Raw genomic sequence first — 19250 nt, forward strand, 5'->3', positions numbered from 1 at the left:
AACCTGGTGTAGAACATCTACTGTTCATCTAACAGATGAAGATTTATTGGGTGATTAGGAGAAATTATCATTGAGAGGCGTAGCTACAAGACCTATCAAACCGGCTCCATAACCAGGTTTTTAAAAGCGCTCTGTATCCGAGTCTAGCTGTAGTTCATCATGATGGTGAAATAACCACATATGGTGAACTAAGAAACCTAAATATTTATATGCAGCCTTTGTATTCAGGTAGATATTTTATTTATGCCCCAATTCAGATAACTAGCAACATTGATGTGATTCATAGACACTAGCACATTTCCCCAAACAGCTGTGTTTCCAGTATGGCTTACTTTACATAGGCAAATAATACATTGATTGTGTAAAAACTCAGAAAAAGTGAATGGAAGTAGTTGAAAGTCCCACTTTTATACTGTTTTAACCAGTGAATTTTTGGTAGCATTATATTTATCACTCCATCTCTATTAATCCAGCTACAGTTATTTTATTTTATTTTTGTAAATGGTTAACTCTAAAACACATTTAACAATGATGTTACACATGTGATGTTTGAAAGAAAAGATGCTCATTTCACATAAACACTGGAGAAAAGAGTCTAATTATCAAATCAACTTTGGACAAACTGAATTAATTAATTTTAACAAAGCAACATGTTGGCATCAATAACACATTTTCTTACCCAATAAACTTTAAGCTCACAAATTTCACCTGCTGACATCTTCATGGTCTTTAGTCTGTGTCTTTTAACGGCTGTGGAGATTTTTCTTCAGATTTCGGTTGTTGCTTCCCATGAAACTAAAATTCACATTATTTCGTCAAGCTAATCTTTTTTATTATTATTATTATTATTATTATTATTATTATTATTATTTACAAACACTATTCCGATGGTTTGGAGGTGACTGTTTCTGAAATGTCACATCCCTTTGAGAATGGGACACATTAATTATTGTCTGTATTCCAGACAGTAAAACCTAGAAAACAGTGACTTGTCCTTTCAAAATAACATTTTATTTTCAAGTGAGACCATTTTCCCCAGACGACACGACCTGCAAGTCAGAGGAAAGAAATTGAAACAATTCAAGCGAAACCAGAAATATTCATAGAAGTGAACTAACAATCATCGGGTCGTTCTGTGAAGTGGAGACAGGATTTCAAGGAAAAGAGAAAATTAATTCTCACACTGCGAAATGTCAGATTAAAGTGAAATTAGATCTGGCACTGAGAACAAAAAGCTGCGGATCGCAGGGAGACTCATTGACCTGAATTACATCATATAATGAAGCAATTTGTGTTTTAAATATCTGATATTGAATAAAACATCTCACACAGTTCATTTGTAAATGCAAATGTGTCTTTGCAAGGCTTCTTGGCTTTTAAAGCTGTATTTTTTAAGGCTTTAGTGTTGTAGCTCTCATTGTGCTCCAGTAGTTTTGGGCTGTACACAGATTGTCTCTGTTTAAATGTTTTGCATTTGAGAATAATCCTTCTGGATTTGAAATGATCTGTTGGACAGAGTATTGGGGCCAAGCTGCAAACTGTCAAAACAGCTACTTTTACAGAGCTGACTTTAGCAGCACATGGCTAAAAAGAATTGTCAAAGAAATTTTACAAAGAAAAAACAGAGAACCATGCTCATGAAGTGAAACCTTCAAAAGACTAAAAGCTGAGTGCCGTCTGAAAGCATCAGACTGGGAAGATGACAGCATGAAGTTTCTCTGCAATAAAGCTGTCAAGAGTCTCCTAGAGTCTGAGAAGGAGCATAAAATCAGAAGCGTCTGGATGTTGGGATGGAGAGTTAAAAACAGAAAGACATTCAAAGCACTTCAGGCTGATGTGAAGCAAGACGAAGTTGTGTTTTCTAGTCCTATCAAAGACTGAAAAGGACCATAAGGACACAAAACACCAAAACAAAACACGACTGGAATCACTGCACTGCAGTGAATGAAGGCTTTCTGCTGGCTCTAAAGCTGTTTGGTACGGAGGATGGACGGTAATTCAGTCGAGTAATTAAACTAAAACTCTGAGAAGGCCTCAAAAAACAAAATACTTTATCCAGAGTCAGAAAACTTAAAGAAACGTCCAGGTGCAGCCTGAAGGAGTTGAGCTTGGCAGGTCTTCTCTAAGTACTGTTAGCTGAAATACTGAAAGGTGAACTGAATCACAGTGCAGGTCCTGAAACAGCAGAAAATCTGCAGTGTAGTTATCTAACATTTACTGGAGTTTTGTTTATTTTTCTAATTGCTTTATTGTTTTATTTGTATCCAAATTGGTGCAAAATTTCAACACATTTCATCACATGATTCCCAGCAGCAGTTCGGGCACCACAGGCCTCCACATCCTCATCACAAAGCTGGAGTTTTTTCATCATGGATGGATGTAGCCTGAACGCTGCTGCCGTTTCCACCCTGCTGTTCAGAGACAACTCTCTTTCTCTATATCTCAAACACCAAGTGTGTTTTCCCCTGAAGAAAACTGAAACACCTGTTCAGTGGTGAGTGTTTTAAACATGAGTAAAAAGGACAGAAGTCAGGCTGACCGCAGAACCGCCGACGTTTAATAAAATTGGAAGTAAAACTTTTAATGTTGTCCTTTTTTTTACTGGCCTTTTTGACAGAAAAACAAACTGGAGATTGAATTTTTTGCTCATTTATTGTGTTGAACTTTTGCCTAGCATGTTCCAGGCTGCTGTTTCTCTCTCAAACCCAACCTGAACCGGTGTGATGTGAAAAGACGTCACACCGAGTCTGACCTCGCTCCACCGCCTTCCAGTTTAGCTGTGAATTATTTCCAGGATCTTTTCTTCATTCTCTCTCTGAACTGATGCAACGACTCGCTGACCTTCTGTCAGCAGGTCAGATGGTTTAAAAGTGTGAAGCTCTGGAGGATTGAAAATGTTTCAGGCAGCGTCCATCACTAACTGTTTTAAATTCTCACTTTTATCTCTTAGCCAATTTTTTGTTGTTTTGTGTAAATTTGTTTCTTCTGTCTTCAAATATTTGTTTTAAAATGACCTTACTGTAAAACACAACTTCCTTTGGTAGTGATTTATAAATAAACTGATATTATAACTTGTTCAGCGGAGAAATTTATCTCATTTATTTACTAATCATTTATCGTCATTTGTGTCAACGTTTCATCACAGAAACTTGGTTTATGTTTGAGAAAGTCACATTTTCTTGTGGCAGCAGGTCAGTCGTGGTTTTCTGGTCTGGATGTTTCTAACCCTTGGCTGAACGTCTGTCCAGGTTACGCTCCGGTCACAGGGATGTGCCACCCGGTCCGGAGCTGCACGCTCAACCACGAAGACGGCTTCTCGTCTGCGTTCGTCGTGGCTCATGAGACCGGACACGTGTGAGTATTTCTGAACGCAGAAACGCCATCAGAGCTGTTTTCTGATTGGCTGCCAGTTTAATTCATCAGGCTGGAAATGGAAAAGTTTCTGACCAGAAAAGAACAAAGGAGCTGAAAAAACAAAAGAACTGTGGGAATAAAATAAAATTTAATGTAATATAAGAATTTATTACATTACATCAAAAATATTTTTACTATGCTTTACTTTTACTTGAGTAATTTTATCTTCTCTTACTTCAGTAAGTCTGGATTTTCTACTCAGACTCAGACACACACCTGCAGCTTCTGCCAAAGCTGCTTAAGTTTCTTTATTGAAAGAAACTAATTTGGAAAAATTTCATTTTGCCTGACTATTTTTTGTTACTTATTGTGAGTTATCCACTTTGTATTTTGGTGCATGTGACGATGTAATTCGTAATTATCAAATTAATTATAATTTGATCAGTTACTCAGTATTTGAGTAGATTTATTTTTACCAAATACTTTTTTACTCTTACTTGTTGAAGTTGAAGTGGTGCTGCTCCTACTTTGGAGCAGTTTTTTGGTTTCTCTACCGGCTCTGCTGAACGGAGATGATTGGTGACGACTGGGAGCATTTGGCCCGCTCCGCAGGTCCAGCTGGACGCAGAGCTGAGCATGTGGATGTCAGGATTTAGGAGATAACAGATTGTAATCTGGATTAGAGCATCCATGTGGGGACGGCTTTGAGGAGCGTCCTTGTTCCAGGCGTTCCAGTTCAGCAGATCCAAACGCCGTCGGCTGCGACGCTTCGTCCCACCGGCAGGAGAACCGGCGTTCAGCGGGCGTTTAACATCGAGGTTAAAGTTTAGGAATGGTTTAAATGGAGTGGATGCAGATGGAGGCTTTGTGTTTTTCTTTGTATGAAGTTTTCAATCAGTCAAGTTTGTTTCCAGGTGCTTCACATAATAAACACAATAAATTACAGCAGACAGCCAACAGTTGAACAAACATTAGTGTCGTCCCCAAAATTAGATTTTCAATGACAAACTTATATCAATAAAAATGTTTAGGTAAAAAATAGGTGTTTTTCTTTTACGATCCATGTTTTTCTAGTGTTTCGTGTTTTGCTTATTTGTCTTCATTTCAATGTGATGGTAATATCCAGAGAGTTTTACTCAAAAACAGACTTAGTCACTAATTAAAGTGGCTTAAATCCAGCTAAAGGTTTTCTCATTTCTGTTGGTAGGTAAAACCAATAGTGACTCTGAATGTTTTATTTACAAATATTACATGCTCATTTGCTGTTTAGCAGATAAAATGAAAAGATTTCACAGTAAAATTATTTCACATTTTTAACTAAAATAAATTGTGGCCCTTCATGTTTTCAACCTGCCGGTTTTGGCCCTCAGTGAAAAACGTTTGGACTTTCAGCAGTTCCACAAACCTTCAATCTTTCTTAGTTTGTAGCTTGTAACACATTGATTTTATCCTCTGGTCAGTTATAAAACAAGTCAGACTTTTATTAGATGTCACCAGAATAATTCAGTTCTAGAAATAAAAACTAAATAAAAACCAAAGTTTTCCTCCTGGGTGGACGAGCGAGGCGATCTTGAACGGTGTCACCACGGTGATTTCATCACAAACGGGGAGAAACGCTCTCAGCAGCTGAATCATCCTTCAGACTCTGTCGACTGACCTTCACACGTCCTTGAACCCTCTGGAAATAGAAAACAGTGAATTGCTTGAGGAGACCTTTAACATTCCAGCAGTGATAGGATGTGGAAGCTGCAGCCTTTACATGGCTGTAAATGCCAGCTGCACTTGTTAGCTTTTCCTGGCCACAGCTTTCGTATCGATTACTTGTGTTGCTAGGTAACGCTTTATGTACCGTCCTGTGTACAGATTCAACGTGAGCAGCCAGACTTTCTTACTATTATTAAGTCATTTTGAGCAGAAATTTGAAGGCTTCTGTCGTTTTTTTGGACATTGACACCTTAAGTCTCAAGTAAAGTTTGTATCACATTTCAAGGAGCTTAACGTCATAAAAACACAAAGTCACACAACATATAGTCAACCAGCAAACGTTACATTTGCCATCATTATGCATAAAATGTTGGTCAATGTTCCATTTATTATGGTTCCAAAGCAGGTGAACAGGTTTCCACTGTTAAAGGAACTCAGTGTTTCGGCTGTTTTGCAGTTTTCTGGAAGTTTGTTCCAGATTAGTGGAGATTAAAAACTAAAAGCTGCTTCTCCAAGAAGCAAAGTGCAGAACAAATAAAGAACAAGAACTGAAGAAAAAGAACATAATAAATAGTCTCAGTTCTATTTATGTTATGCAGATGAAATATTTGAAAGTTTTCAGCTAATAGATTTTAGGGAATCAAGTTATTTGCGCTATGCTGTTATATTCATTTACTTCTCATAGATTTGATTATCTGGGATTCTGTGCAATATTTAGAAGTACAAAATTACATAGAACTCATTGCTTTATATTTTTTAAGTCTTTAGTGTAAAGAAGAACTGAGGATACGATCAATCTGAAGTTGTTTTTGTTTTTATGCTTTTAGGAGGATCGAGCATCAGTTTTACTGATTTTTCTTTTCCGTTGTGTTTGGTGTTTTAGTTCCTGATGGTTATATTGTTACTTATGTATGATGTTTAAAAATTATTTTAAAAAATGTTAAATAAATGTGAATTAAAGGACAGCTGACTGTTGCAGAAGGACATGAGGAACGCCAAACTCAACAGAAATTAAATTTTAATTTTAAGGTTTATCTTATGCTTTGAGACGCCACTGGTTTAGAAACCAAACAAATTAATGATTCTTCAGAAAATGATCATATAGTGCAAAGAAAGAGTCCAAAGAGAAACGTTGTTAGACCCTCAGAAAGTCTGAAAAACAACGGAGCAGTTCAGCGTCAAAAGATTTTATGAAATTCTGTCTAATTTTAAACAAATTAGAAACATTTTCACACAGTAACACCTTCAGCTGAAGCACAGATTCTATGATTTCTGATTTAATCATTAATCAGGTCTAAGAGTGTTACTGTGCAAAGCACAGCAAGCTACATTAGTGATGAACATGTGGGATGATTCAGGCAGAGGATCAGAAGAAGCTTTTTGAACTCGTCGTCTTATTTCGTCTGCAGTGTCGGTAAATAAGTCGACCTGGTTTCAGGGTTTTCCCTCCTCAGGCGACTCGAACACTCAGAAGATGAAACTCAGAAACTGTTTCTCTCCAGGCAATCAACAAGCTTCTGAAATGTCATCCATCTGAGGCGCAGTGTTTTTTATTTTGCCTCAGGTTGTTGTTATTCTGCCATTTATTAATCAGCAGAACGCAGAAATTTAATCTAGGTAGCTATTTTTAATGGTACTTAAATTATTAAAGAAGGAAATGAAGAGATGAAATAATTATTCATTTGAGCCAAAAGCTGCACCGTGTGAAGACATAAAAGCATCAGTTGTTAAAGTTCATGTATGATGACATAATTATGTGAAATTCTCCCAAGGTGTTATTTCTAACTGTCCCTGCAGGTCATTTATTCAGATTTAGCGGAAGCTGAGAGCGGACATTTTTACTTTTACTGATGGCTTTCTTGAGATAATGAGTTAAATCTAGACATTTTGAGAAAACTGGATGTTTGTCATTATGTGAAGAAAACCATCTGAAAAACAATAAAACCAGTTCACTGCCTCCATGTTCAAACCAGACTGGGTCGCGCCAAATTCAGAGAAACGATCTTGGTGTCGGTGCATCACAACGCTTTTTATTTTTTTATTGCTGCTTCTCTTTCCATCCAGGATCTTCTCTCTTCACTGGGATTATTTTGCACCTCGGCCTTAAATAACTTGCAGTGGGAGGATTTTTTTTATCTGTTGTTCAGAAGATGACCTGGAGTCAGGACTCCAATGCTAACAGCTAGCATTAACAGCGTTTCAGTTCATCACTGTTTCGGTTCAAACCTGGGCCAGTGGCGCTCGGTATGGACCCGTCTTATTCTTCCTCTTTCCAAACATTTAGCTGCCGGAAGCACATCCTCCTCTAACAGGAATGACCTACATTTCTGCCTTTTTCTCTGGATTTCTCTATTTCTAGTGGAGGAAAATTAGGACTCACAAAGTCAACAGAGGAAACAAAATTCAAAGAATTACATGATTCAGAACCAGAACTCATTCTGATAAATCGCTGTTAGGATAAAACTTGCCTTTTTCACACACTCGTTTGATGCAAACCCCTAAAAACATTGAAATGTTCTGACTTACAGAAGCAACATATGTTCACGACTTTGATGCTTTGAGGAGGAGTTTATCAAAAGCAGTCATCAAAGTCTGCAGAACATTGAGTTAAAATTCATTTGTGAAGCAGGACAGATGTATCGAGCTGAATATGGGATCATTTCTCATCCAAAGTTTTGTTGTATTAAAGCAGCAGCGTTTGCAAACCTCTTGGTGCTGACTATAAGTTAAAAACACAAACATTTGGTGTCCAGATGCCATCAGTCACAGAAAAACCGATTTCTACTCACCCATTCAGTGTTTTTTCAGTAATTGTTCATGAATTGTGGCAAGCATGAGCAACTTTCAGTCTTTACCTGGGTTGCATCTTGAGAAAGTTTTTGATTCTAAAGGTTGTTGAAAAGACCAAGAGGCAAACTGTGCTGATCGAGGGATGAAATCTGTGCTGTGGTAATAATAGATTTAAATGTCAGTTTACTTGTGAAAAGGTCGGATGGCCTCAGTCCCTCAGGGAGAGTTTCTTATCTGATATGTCGACCTTCACTTTAGTTCTTGTTCAGACAACATAAGATGTGGTTCAGTTTGCTCATGTCGGCTTTAGGGAAAAACATCAGAAACATCCTTGTTGGAGAAATGTTATAAACCGAGTGCAGTTCCTCTATGTTTTTGGTTTAATTGATGACAAGTCAGGTTTTTCTCACTGACACTGATTTCTGTTTCTTTTTGACACCTGACCAGACTAAGGCAGAAATTCAGCAGAAATTCAGATTTTACTTCTCTTTTAACTGGTTTCAACACATAAAACTCATTTATAGAAACTTTGTAATTCAACTGTTGAATTCAGCAAAATGTGCTGCATGTTTCCTGATGGTAGTTTTGAATCCAAATGAAAGGAGGACATTAAAATACCTTTCATTTAACTGAGCACTTGGTGTTTATTGACTGAAACATAAAAAACAGAAGATCAAATACTGAAGAATCAGTTTTTGATCTCAGAGATAATCAGGAGAAAATGGTCAATTTTAGTTTCGATTTCTGGCCAATTAATGCGTCTTGTAAGCGACCAAATTAATCTTATGAAAACCGTTTGGTTTGGGAGCCTTTCGGTGCTGGAATGATTCATATGTGTGATTAGAAACCAGAGATCCGGCTGGAACCTGGGAGCAGTGATGAAATCGGACCTGAACCTCAGTTCCTCTGATAAAAACCTGTTTAGAGCTGCTTTTCATTCATAACTGGAATGTTTCATAATTGGTTACTATATCATGTTTTTATGGTGTAAAGCATTTTGAGCTGCCTTGTTGCTCAAATGTGCTAAACTAATAAACTCGTCTTTACTTTTGCAGCCAAAACAGTTAAATAAAACGACTCTAAAGCTCCACTTTAAAAGCCGACTGGTTGGAAACAAAGACAACTTATCTTAACTCTTTTACACAGTTTAAAATGGAGTCGACACAAAACTTTGTCACAAATTTCCTGGAAAGTCTCGATCTCCCCTGAATCAAATCATTTGGTAGTGACCCACATCTCCCATCGTCGGCCCCGAGGCGGCGCAGTAACAGCTGTTTGTGAAACTCATCTCCCATGTGTGACCTTGTCCTCCTCCGCCGCTGCAGGCTGGGCATGGAGCACGACGGCCAGGGAAACCGCTGCGGGGACGAGACGGCGATGGGCAGCGTCATGGCGCCGCTGGTGCAGGCGGCCTTCCATCGGTACCACTGGTCCATGTGCAGCGGACAGGAGCTGAAGAGATACATCCAGTGAGTTCAACTTTCAGCTCTGAATATAAACACATGAAGAGAAGGAAACATTACCAGAGCGTCTCCTACGGCACACACCGCCTCTCCTTTGGCTCTTTTAGATCCATAAATATGTAATATTTTTGTTGCAGCGCCCAGAGGAAATAAAGCGTTTTCACTCACTGAATTAAACAATATATAACATATCTTTGAGTAAAACAGGAGCAAAGATTTGTTAAATTCTGAGTTTTCTGTATTATAACTGATAAACAAAATCCACCTGTTACTGTATAAGTTAATCTATTTCATGAATTTTATCACAAAGTGAAACATATTTTATAGATTAATTACACAGATGGATGAACCAACCTTAATTTTGTTCCACCATAAACAGATAGTGGGACAAATGCGAAGGAACAAAAACTGAATATAAATGTTCTGTTATCTTTTTAAATGTCAGCTTGTATCCAAACCTCAACAGTTTCTGTTTATCTCTCATCGTCGCTCTTAATTTAAAACGGGAACCAGATTCCTGGCATCTGCTCATGAATAAAAATAAACTCTGGATGTTGAGGTTTACATGTTTCTGGACTCACAGGATTAATTTGTCTTAAAAACATAACAGCAGATATCGGTGACAGTAGGCCATCAATCACAGTGTAATCCTGACCAGTCTGCACCTTTTTCATGCAAAACAGACAAAAACATGAAATTCTTCACGCCCCGTTTTGGAGCTGTTGATGTAACATGCATCATTTATTTTTGGGACGGTTTAATGTTGAAAAAACAACTTTAGCTTCCTGAAAGCTCACCTGCCAACATAAGTAGCTTTGCAGCAGTTTATTGTGTATTAATGTTACAACATTTATGATGCCACAGCAAATTTTCTGTTTTTGCATTTAAGATCAGAATACCCAGCCTAGAACTCATTTTCCTTTTTTACTTTCTGCTGGTTTCTGGTAATTATACGAGTTAATAAACTTGTATAATTCACTCACCCACTCTTCCTATTCATCATGTTCGTATCCCACCCATTCACACAACGGACATCTCTTACTGACATCTCTTTATGGGAGATGTTTGTATAAAAAATGGCCTTTTAAAGAGCCGGGTGTGCATACTTATTATAACACGTGAAAACCGTTTGCAGTGAAAAACTGAGACTATTAAAGAGGCCAAACAGTCTCTGGTGTAATTCACCATAAGGTTATATGCTGAGCGACAGAACACACACACACACACACACACACACACACACACACACCCACACACACACACACACACACCCCGCTGTGCTTTTCTCAGAATATGTGTCAGCAGCTATCTTAACTGATAACAACAGGTTAGAGTTTTGTAAAATTGCCCCCCTGGCTTCATGTATTTACTTGTAAATATTCATTATTCTCCCATTTAAAAAACACAAATAAAACCTTAAACTTTAATTGAGCTAACTGTGCAGTCTAATTAATGAATCCCATTTTAATTTAAAATACAGAAAATTTTCCATCACAAAAACCCTTTTTGCTGCTAAATTATAGAATAAATAGACATATGAGCTCAACTACAGATATATTTATTGTTTTTAATTCATTCACCCATCAGATTGGTGCAAAGTGCTGCTTACCCATTCAGCTCCTCGTCATTCATGGAGCTTCTTTGGAAATGTGGATGCTAACATTAGCATTAGCATCTCTGCTACATGTTATCATTGAGATGCTATCTTAGGCTGGAACAGCTTTGCTGGTAGGCTAACTCCTTTTAGCCCAACTTGAACATAGCAGTAGTCTTCTCTAGCGTCCCATCAGATTGATTTTCAAGGCAGAGATTAATCCAACAGAAGCAGCTTCGTCGTCCGTCACTGTTAGCGGATGTAGCTTGTGCGTTAGATTTACTGGCGTACCAGAAACACAATCAAAAGGTTCCACACAGGACTCCATATTGAACCTGTAATCTCAGGTTTCTGACCTTCCTGAAGCACAGCCTTGTTTCATTTCCTTACAGAACCTATGACTGTTTGCTGGACGACCCTTTCAAACACGACTGGCCTCAGCTTCCTGAACTCCCCGGCATCAACTACTCCATGGATGAGCAATGCCGATTCGACTTCGGAGTGGGATACAAGATCTGCACCTCGGTGAGTCGATCCCTGAAGCTGTCCGCCTGCCCACAGAGTATATTCACCATCCCAAAACTATGTACTAACTGCCAGTATACAAACCGAGACCAAGACAAGACCAGAGACCCATTCTACATGACACAAGAAAATGGGAAAAAATAAAAACCACTTGGACACTCAGAGGAATGTCATTATTAATTCAAGCTATTCTTTGTTCTGCATCACAGTCAAACTATGCCGTAATGTGAAGTCATCCAGCGTACAGGAACCCAGAAACCTGTTGAGAAAGTTGTTACTATGGAAACGTGTTTAAAAACTAAGTTATTCAGGTCCCGTCCGTCACTTTTAGACTCATTGCAATAAGTTAACATTACGTGCTAAATATTAAATGTTTGCCTTACATAAGAAATAAAAAGGGACGGAGTGTTTTGCTACTAATTGTCAACACTAACAACTAGATAACAAGGTCAGGAGAAAATTTTAATTTAAAAAATAAATAATAAGAAGGAAAGGGAAGTAGGTCAGCTATGCTAGCTTGACTTTGACAACCTTAACATCTAGATGTGCTGCAGAATTCACAATGTTTCAGCTCAAACAAAAAAACGTGACACACGCACACACACACATCAACTCTCTGACAGATCATCGGTAGAGCAGGTTTTTAATTAATTGGCCATCGTTGTGTTCAGACGATCACTAATTAATAATCACAAAAGTAAACATCAAACCTGAAAACATAAAACTGCGGCGGACTAAATGTTTTGTTCTTTCTGCGTTAAATGTTTGTGTGTTTGTTGGTGTTGAATCCTGATGCATTAGTGGAGCTGTTGTCAGTCAGTTGCTATGGCAACGGCTATGTGTAGCATTGTCGACAGAGGATAAAGAAAAATACAATTGGTTCTGAGTTGTTCTTGCAGACGGGTAGTTGGGCGCAGTTTCAGCCGTCTCTGAAAGCAAATCACACGTCACTGTTTGGTTTCTAATGGATTTTCACAGATTTAGTTTTTATGATTTATTACTGACATCTTGTTCCGCTCCCAGATAAACCCCAGCGCTTACAAAAACACGTAATTAGCAGTGAGTCACGTTATTGCTTAGATTTGAATCAATACATTTTGCATCTAATGAAAGGAGGGATATTAGCAAGTTGAACAATATTGTAGTAGTTTAGTAATATTTCTACAGTTGAAGTGTTGAAATAAATCCAGTCTCTTCGACCAAAACTGGTCTCAGAGTCCTGCAACTCTGAGTGGCGTTGCATCAAAAGGAGGAAAGATGGGCTCTGTTGAGGATTCAGTCTCTGCTTTGAGAGAAATGAAATATTTTCCTCTTCAGACCTTTATTTTATGCCTTAAAAATGGCAGCAGAGACGATCCGGAGTTCCAGAAAGTCCTGCAGGAGCTTTCCGATGACAGCCTTCAGAGACTCTGACATCTAGATGTGAGCAGACTCAGGAGCAAAACTGGACGTGTTGGCAAGCAGCTGATGTGGTCATCTGCTCATTTCACCATGTCTCCGCCTGGCAGGCCGCGGACAGCGTGCCACTCAGCCTGTCACTGTTTACTGTCATCACGACGCTCGTTAGGCGCTGGTGTAACTTTATTACTTATTTTCCTCAATTTTAGTAACTTTTTTTGTAATATTGGGAGTTCATAAAGTTTTCTCGTTTTAGACGTTTCAAAAGCTGGGAAGTGATTTTAGCTTCTTTTCATGGAAACGTTTTTCCTTCTGCTGTAAAATAAATTAACCTTACTCTGCACATCTGATGACGACTTTTATTGCCTTCTGAGTCTTTTGTGCCCCTGCCTGAGCCTTGGTTGTGTTTTAATTTGAAGCTTCTTTCAGTGTTTCGGGTTTCCTAGCAGGTTGAAATCATGACCAGTGGTGATTTTCAGACCTCGGGGTGTTTTCTCTTTCCTAGTTATTTTGGAGGAATGCATTTGTTCGGGGTCTGAACCGAAACCTGGAGGGTGAGTGACTGAGATCGTGATTTGATGACTAACTGTTTGAGGTTAGATTTAGGCTGACATCGCTGTTGAATCATGTCAGATCGAATGTATGCCTTCAGTCGGTCCGCTCCTGCACTTAACTGGATCTTTTTGTGCATCTCATCCAAACCTTCATGGTGAATTTGAGCTCCTACCATCTGGACAGAGAGTCAGGAAGCCTTAACGCAGAACCAACCGATGGACACATTTAAAATGTGATTGCTTTGTCTCTGTTTGTGCCAATCGTATATAACCAAGTGAAAACCATAAAATACTCAGAAACAAAGAAACGTTCCCTGTAGGGCTGGGCAGCTCCAGGCCGGGAGGGCCGGTCTCCTGCAACTTATAGATGTGTCTCTACTTCATCACACGCGAGTCAAATAATGAGGTCGTTAGCAGGACTCTGGAGAACCTGACTGCACTGAGGAGGAGATTCAGCTGTTGGATTCAGGTGTGTTGGACCAGGGAGCTGCAGGACTCCGGCCCTCCAGGACCAGGACTGCCCACCCCTGCTGTAGGGACAGTAATGAAGTGATGGAGTATTTGGGCCAAATTAAGTTCTGCCAAAAATGTCTGAAATTTTTAGATTAATTTCACATCTTTACAAAAAAAACAACTTTGTTGAAAAGATATAAATTTGCCTGAAAAAGATTGAAGTTCCCCATAGTTAAAACTTGTAAGCGTCATTGTGAGACCAAAAACTCAGAAGGTTTTATAGATTATAAAGTTATTTTCAGCATAAAATAGGTGGAAGTCCTCTAAGATTGAAATATTAAACTTCGGAAATGCAAATCTGAATGTTTTTCCAAAGACCAGAACTCCATTCTGCTGATCAATAATCAATTTGGCTGTTATTGTTTATTTAAACCACATCTACAGTCAGTTAAATACCAGCCAGGCTTGTCAACACTGACTGATGTTACTTACCTTTTTATGTATTTATTTATTGGAAAATGTCCTGTGATTTATTTGAACAAAAGCTCAAAGTTTTGTCCTAATGCAGTTTTTCCTCGTGGTTTTTCCAGCAGATGTTTGGTTTTAAATGTTGATGGAGGCTATCATTTATTTTCTTGTGAATCGCACCATCTGTTATATTGGAAGCTGAGATTTTTTCTGAGTAACAACAGATGGAAAACAGCTTTAGGCTTTAGGTATTTACATATTCATTAATATGCACTGTACATGCTAAATAAATTATAAAAATAAAAGTAAAACTGGATCTCGTAGGGATCATTTGTCCCATTTCAGTTCCCTCTAGAACTGACTTTTGTTGTGATTTGCCTATTTTTGAATGAAAACTGTAAAAACAGTAAATAAGCACATATTTACTCTCCTCACAAAAACATGTAAAAATTAATGTGATTTTCATCATAAGGGGAAAAAAATCCAAAGAGATTTTGTTGCTGTAGCAGAAGTGCAGCCTGGAGCTCTTGGAGAATCTGAGAATATATTGAATTTCAAATGTCAGAAATCAAGAATTCAGGTTAAGCAGAACAATTTCTAGATAACTTTAAGAGGTGCAAACTATGTCACAAAACGACACATCGTCTTTAAATGTGGTTAGTAAATAACAGATTAATTTCTGAACATGTGGAAAATGAGACGTTGTGAGGCAGAAAGTCAGAAAACAGAATTTAATCAGAATCACTGAACATACGTTAATCTGCCATGTCAGCCTGTGTCTGATTCAGTCTGTTCGTCTGGTTCATTGCTCTCTCCGCTGCTCCTGCGTTCCTGGTTTGATTTTTCATTTGTGTTTTTCGTGAAAGCTGATGATTCATGCCGTCCTCCAGCGGCGAGCCGTTCTGACATAAAGGACTGCTGGCAGCCAATCAGGGCCGCCGGCGCTTAACAGGATGTCAGCGCTGAACGTCCTGTCCAGCTTTGGTCTCCAAAAGGATCCCATTGTTTCGCAGTCTAGTTCTGCATCTGTTTGACATCTTCTCCATTTTGATTTTACTCTGTAAACTTCTTCTCGTTCACATTTAAAAGCGCTTTTCCCTACGAAGGAGTACAAGAGCCATCGGAAAGAATAAAATACAGCCACGTTACATTTCTGACAAGAAACTCAGCAACTTCTAGGTTAACTTCACATATTTAAAGAGAAAAAATGTAGATATTCTGTCAGTTTGCAAAAACAAGTAACATTTTATGAAATTAAAACTGTCTGAGATTGTAAATATCTTCCAAAGTTTGGATGTGAGATCTGGGATCCTTTCTGTCAGAATGACATATTATTAGTGTTCCGTGTTTCTGTGTGTTTATTTTTGAGTTTTCTGTGTTCAGCCCTGTTTCCCTGTGAGTCTCTGTCCTGTCCTCCCCGTTGATTGCTCCCCAGGTGTGTCTCATTCCCTTAATTACCCCGTGTGTATTTAAACCCACCTGTTGTCTGTGTTCCTTGTCGGATCCTCGTCGTATGTATTGTGGTTTGTGTTTGTTCCGTCTGGTCCGTTTGACAGTTGCTACCGGTATTTAGCTGCGTGCTTGTTCCTGCCGTGCTGCCTGCCTTGGACTGTTTGGGTGCTTATTCATCATTAAACCTTCATCATCACCATAACCTGGGTCTCAGCGTCTCTCCTCACCACCAACAACCTCACACCTTATGACAATTAGTACTTTAAAAAAAAAAAGTCTTGATCTACCAGCTAAACTTTTAAAATATCCAGATTCACATCTCAGAAATTTAGCTCTTCAACTTCTGGCATTTTGTTCCTGCATATTTCTTAGTTGTAATTTTGTAAATTCATCATTTTAACCAATTATCAACTTTTTCTTGCAAATTTACAACTTTCCCACTTCAGAGAATATCCACGTTTTTTCTTTTGAATATGTGAAATTAATCTGAAAAATGTTGTCATGAACAAACACATTTCCACCAGAAAACTAAGAATAATTTCACATATTTGAAAGAATAAAAGACATAGATATTCCCTGGGCATCAATTTAACTATTTACAATATTAAAACTAGGATATTCTGTAAGATTATAAAGTCAGATATGTGTAAGAAAAAAAAACACACACGTGGAAAATGTATATATACCAAAATGCAGGTGTTGATCTGGGCTGTTTCCTGGGTCCAGTCTGTCATTAAGGTGAAAAATCCCAAATACCTGCAGATCCCAACGGCCTCCGGATGATAAAGTTCACTCCCAACTACAAACTTGTTCATAAAGTCTCCTACCAAAGAGTTGCTCAGTGTCCCTTAAAGAATCCTCTCTAATTAATCTGATAATCTGCTCTGATCCCTGAAATATGGCAGCTACATCTGCAGAAAATCTCAAGATTAAGATCCAAGCAGAGAGAAACTTCTTCATCCTCCATTATTGTTGCTGCGTCGTCGTTCAGATAAAGAGAAATTCACCTGAAAGTCCTGCTGACGTTTGCCATATATTAGTGGCTTTAATTAGAGCTTTAACCTGGTTTAATTAAAAAAGTAAAACACACAAAAAGCTTCTTCCATTGGCAGATTATTTTACTTATTACAAGACATTTTCCCAAATTATAAGTGAAATAATCTGCCAATGAATTAAGTACTTTTTCATGAATATTAAGGAAGTATTGACATAAAACAACTTAGCTTTGTCTCATTTCAAATGCACTGATATTTACACTAGAAACTAGATAAAAATAAGGAAGATTTTGTGTTTTTGCAGCGTTTTTTTAATGCATTTAAAATAAACTGCATTTGTTTGAATTAAAAAATTTGGGTTCTTATTGCTGATAATTACTAAAGAAATCTCCTGACATGACCTTTTGTTTCTTTCTTTCCCTGTGTTTTAGTTTCGGACGTTTGACCCGTGCAAACAGCTTTGGTGCAGTCACCCTGACAACCCGTACTTCTGCAAAACCAAAAAGGGCCCGCCTCTGGACGGGACCGAGTGCGCTCCAGGAAAAGTAAGATCCGCTTACTGGGAGGCTTCAATGGGAGGTTTGGCAAAAATATTTCTAATTCATCCTGCAAGTTTTTTCCCCTCTAATCCACAAGAGAGCAGGTGAGCCGCAGCGCTCATCCAGCAGGAAGCGAATCCTGAGTCTGGGTTTGTGCTGAGCAGTGAGGCAACCTGGAAAACGATGTCTGCACTATATGAGCCAGGTTTGCTGAAATCAGGCTCCATTGTCTTGACTAAGTTGAAAAGAATCCTTCAAAAACACGTTTTTATAAATTTTACTATTTAATTATTAACAACAAAGGGAATAGTTAGGATCAATTATGTCTGAGTGCAGCAGCATGGCGCTTTACCCAGGGATTCAGAGGGAATAAAAAATGATGCACCAGCTGCAAAGCGGCAGGCGAGTTCAAACTCACAAAGATTAGAAACATAAAAAAACTAGATACATTTACAACATATTAAAAAATACTGGAAAATGCTAAAAAATTACACATGTGCAACTGAACAGGATTTAAAAACTGTGTTGAGCCAAACTTGACTTTAGTTCATCGCTCTGGAAAAAACTTAAAATGTATAATTGATCCATTTTCTGTAGCTCCATAAGAGAGCGGTCTTTATCCAGCAGTCAGTGGGCTGCAGGCAGGAGGCAGCGCAACAGGTTGCCAAGTCATTACAGAGCAACGTAGAAACATAAAGTATAAACACACACACACACACACACACACACACACACACACACACACACACACACACACACCTACCTATGAGTTATTTAGAGCGGCCAGTGAACTTAACATGAATGTTTTTAGAGTGTGGGAGGAACTCTGAGAAAACCCACACATTTACTGCAAACTCCATGTATAATTCAAACATAATTCATTCTTGTTGCACGGCAACAGGCAACACTAACTACACTGTAAAAATATTTCAGTTGTACTTTAAGTAAAAAAAAAACATCTTGCAAGTTTTATATTTTAAACTTAAATGTGTGAGTTTGTGACAGATAAATGCACAGTAGTAAATTGTGTTAACTCTTTTATTCATTTTGTCAAATGTCCTAGAGTTCAGCACTGAAGAACAAACTATTTCCCATGATCGACCTTTTGAGAAAAACAGCAGCAATGAACGGAAACAATTAAAAGTCTAACTTTTGTGCAAAAACACCAAATTTGACTAAGTGTTTTGCTTTTTTTCTAGTGCAAATGTTCTGTACACTGAAAATTAAACAAAACTAACTTACAACAAACTTTTCAATGAGAAATAGGAGCTTGTGTTTAGTCAATAATTCCTTAATATAGATAAAAAGTGCTAGTTCTACTGGCAGAATATGTTTTCACTTATAATGCGACAAAAATGTCTTGTGTGGAAAAAAATGCGACGAATTTAAGGAATTATTGACTTAAAATGTTTTCCTCTTGATGAAAAGCTACTTGTAAGTTAGATTAGTCATATTTTGAGTATTATGATATTTTTCATTGAAACTGGATACGATATTTGGTGTTTTGCAGCGTAAAATCAATCAGTGTTTTGCTAATGACAGTTTGAAATCACTTGTCTCATACTGTCGAGCGTTTTAGCTCTGAGATGTCGTGAAGAGTTGCTTGTGTTTTATTTCCTGCTGAGGACATAAATGTGTGATCTTATTGTGCCTCATGTTTTCTGCCGCCTCTCTGTCGTCGTGTTTAGTGGTGCTACAAAGGTCACTGCATGTGGAAGAACCCCAACCAGCTGAAGGTGGACGGTGCCTGGGGCTCCTGGAGTAAATTCGGCTCCTGCTCTCGGTCGTGTGGAACCGGCGTTCGCTTCCGGACGCGCCAGTGCAACAACCCGGCGTAAGTAACGGGACGCAGGCAGCGTCAGACCTCAGAGAAGATTACTTGACATGAAAAACCAGAGCTAATCTGTGTAAGCATGTAGTCCTTAAAGAAGTCCTGCTTCTTAGTTTGTTTGTTTTCAGTC

General features: G+C 38.3%; 1 protein-coding gene across 2 annotated transcripts in view; it reads left to right on the plus strand.

Moving 5' to 3' along the window:
• The window catches only part of adamts3 (ADAM metallopeptidase with thrombospondin type 1 motif, 3), a 144431-nt gene that overhangs the window by 79294 nt on the left and 45887 nt on the right, over positions 1 to 19250 (plus strand). For both annotated transcript variants that reach the window (XM_015000265.2, XM_015000268.2), the window contains exons 8-12: positions 3249 to 3354; positions 9174 to 9317; positions 11298 to 11430; positions 17182 to 17295; positions 18978 to 19123. In XM_015000265.2, the coding sequence (XP_014855751.2) occupies positions 3249 to 3354; positions 9174 to 9317; positions 11298 to 11430; positions 17182 to 17295; positions 18978 to 19123 (643 nt within the window). The remainder of the gene's footprint in view (positions 1 to 3248; positions 3355 to 9173; positions 9318 to 11297; positions 11431 to 17181; positions 17296 to 18977; positions 19124 to 19250) is intronic.

This window comes from Poecilia mexicana, unplaced genomic scaffold (genome assembly GCF_051168715.1).
Source record: "Poecilia mexicana isolate PSO_F unplaced genomic scaffold, ASM5116871v1 scaffold_9, whole genome shotgun sequence".
In the NCBI taxonomy this organism is placed as follows: domain Eukaryota; kingdom Metazoa; phylum Chordata; class Actinopteri; order Cyprinodontiformes; family Poeciliidae; genus Poecilia; species Poecilia mexicana.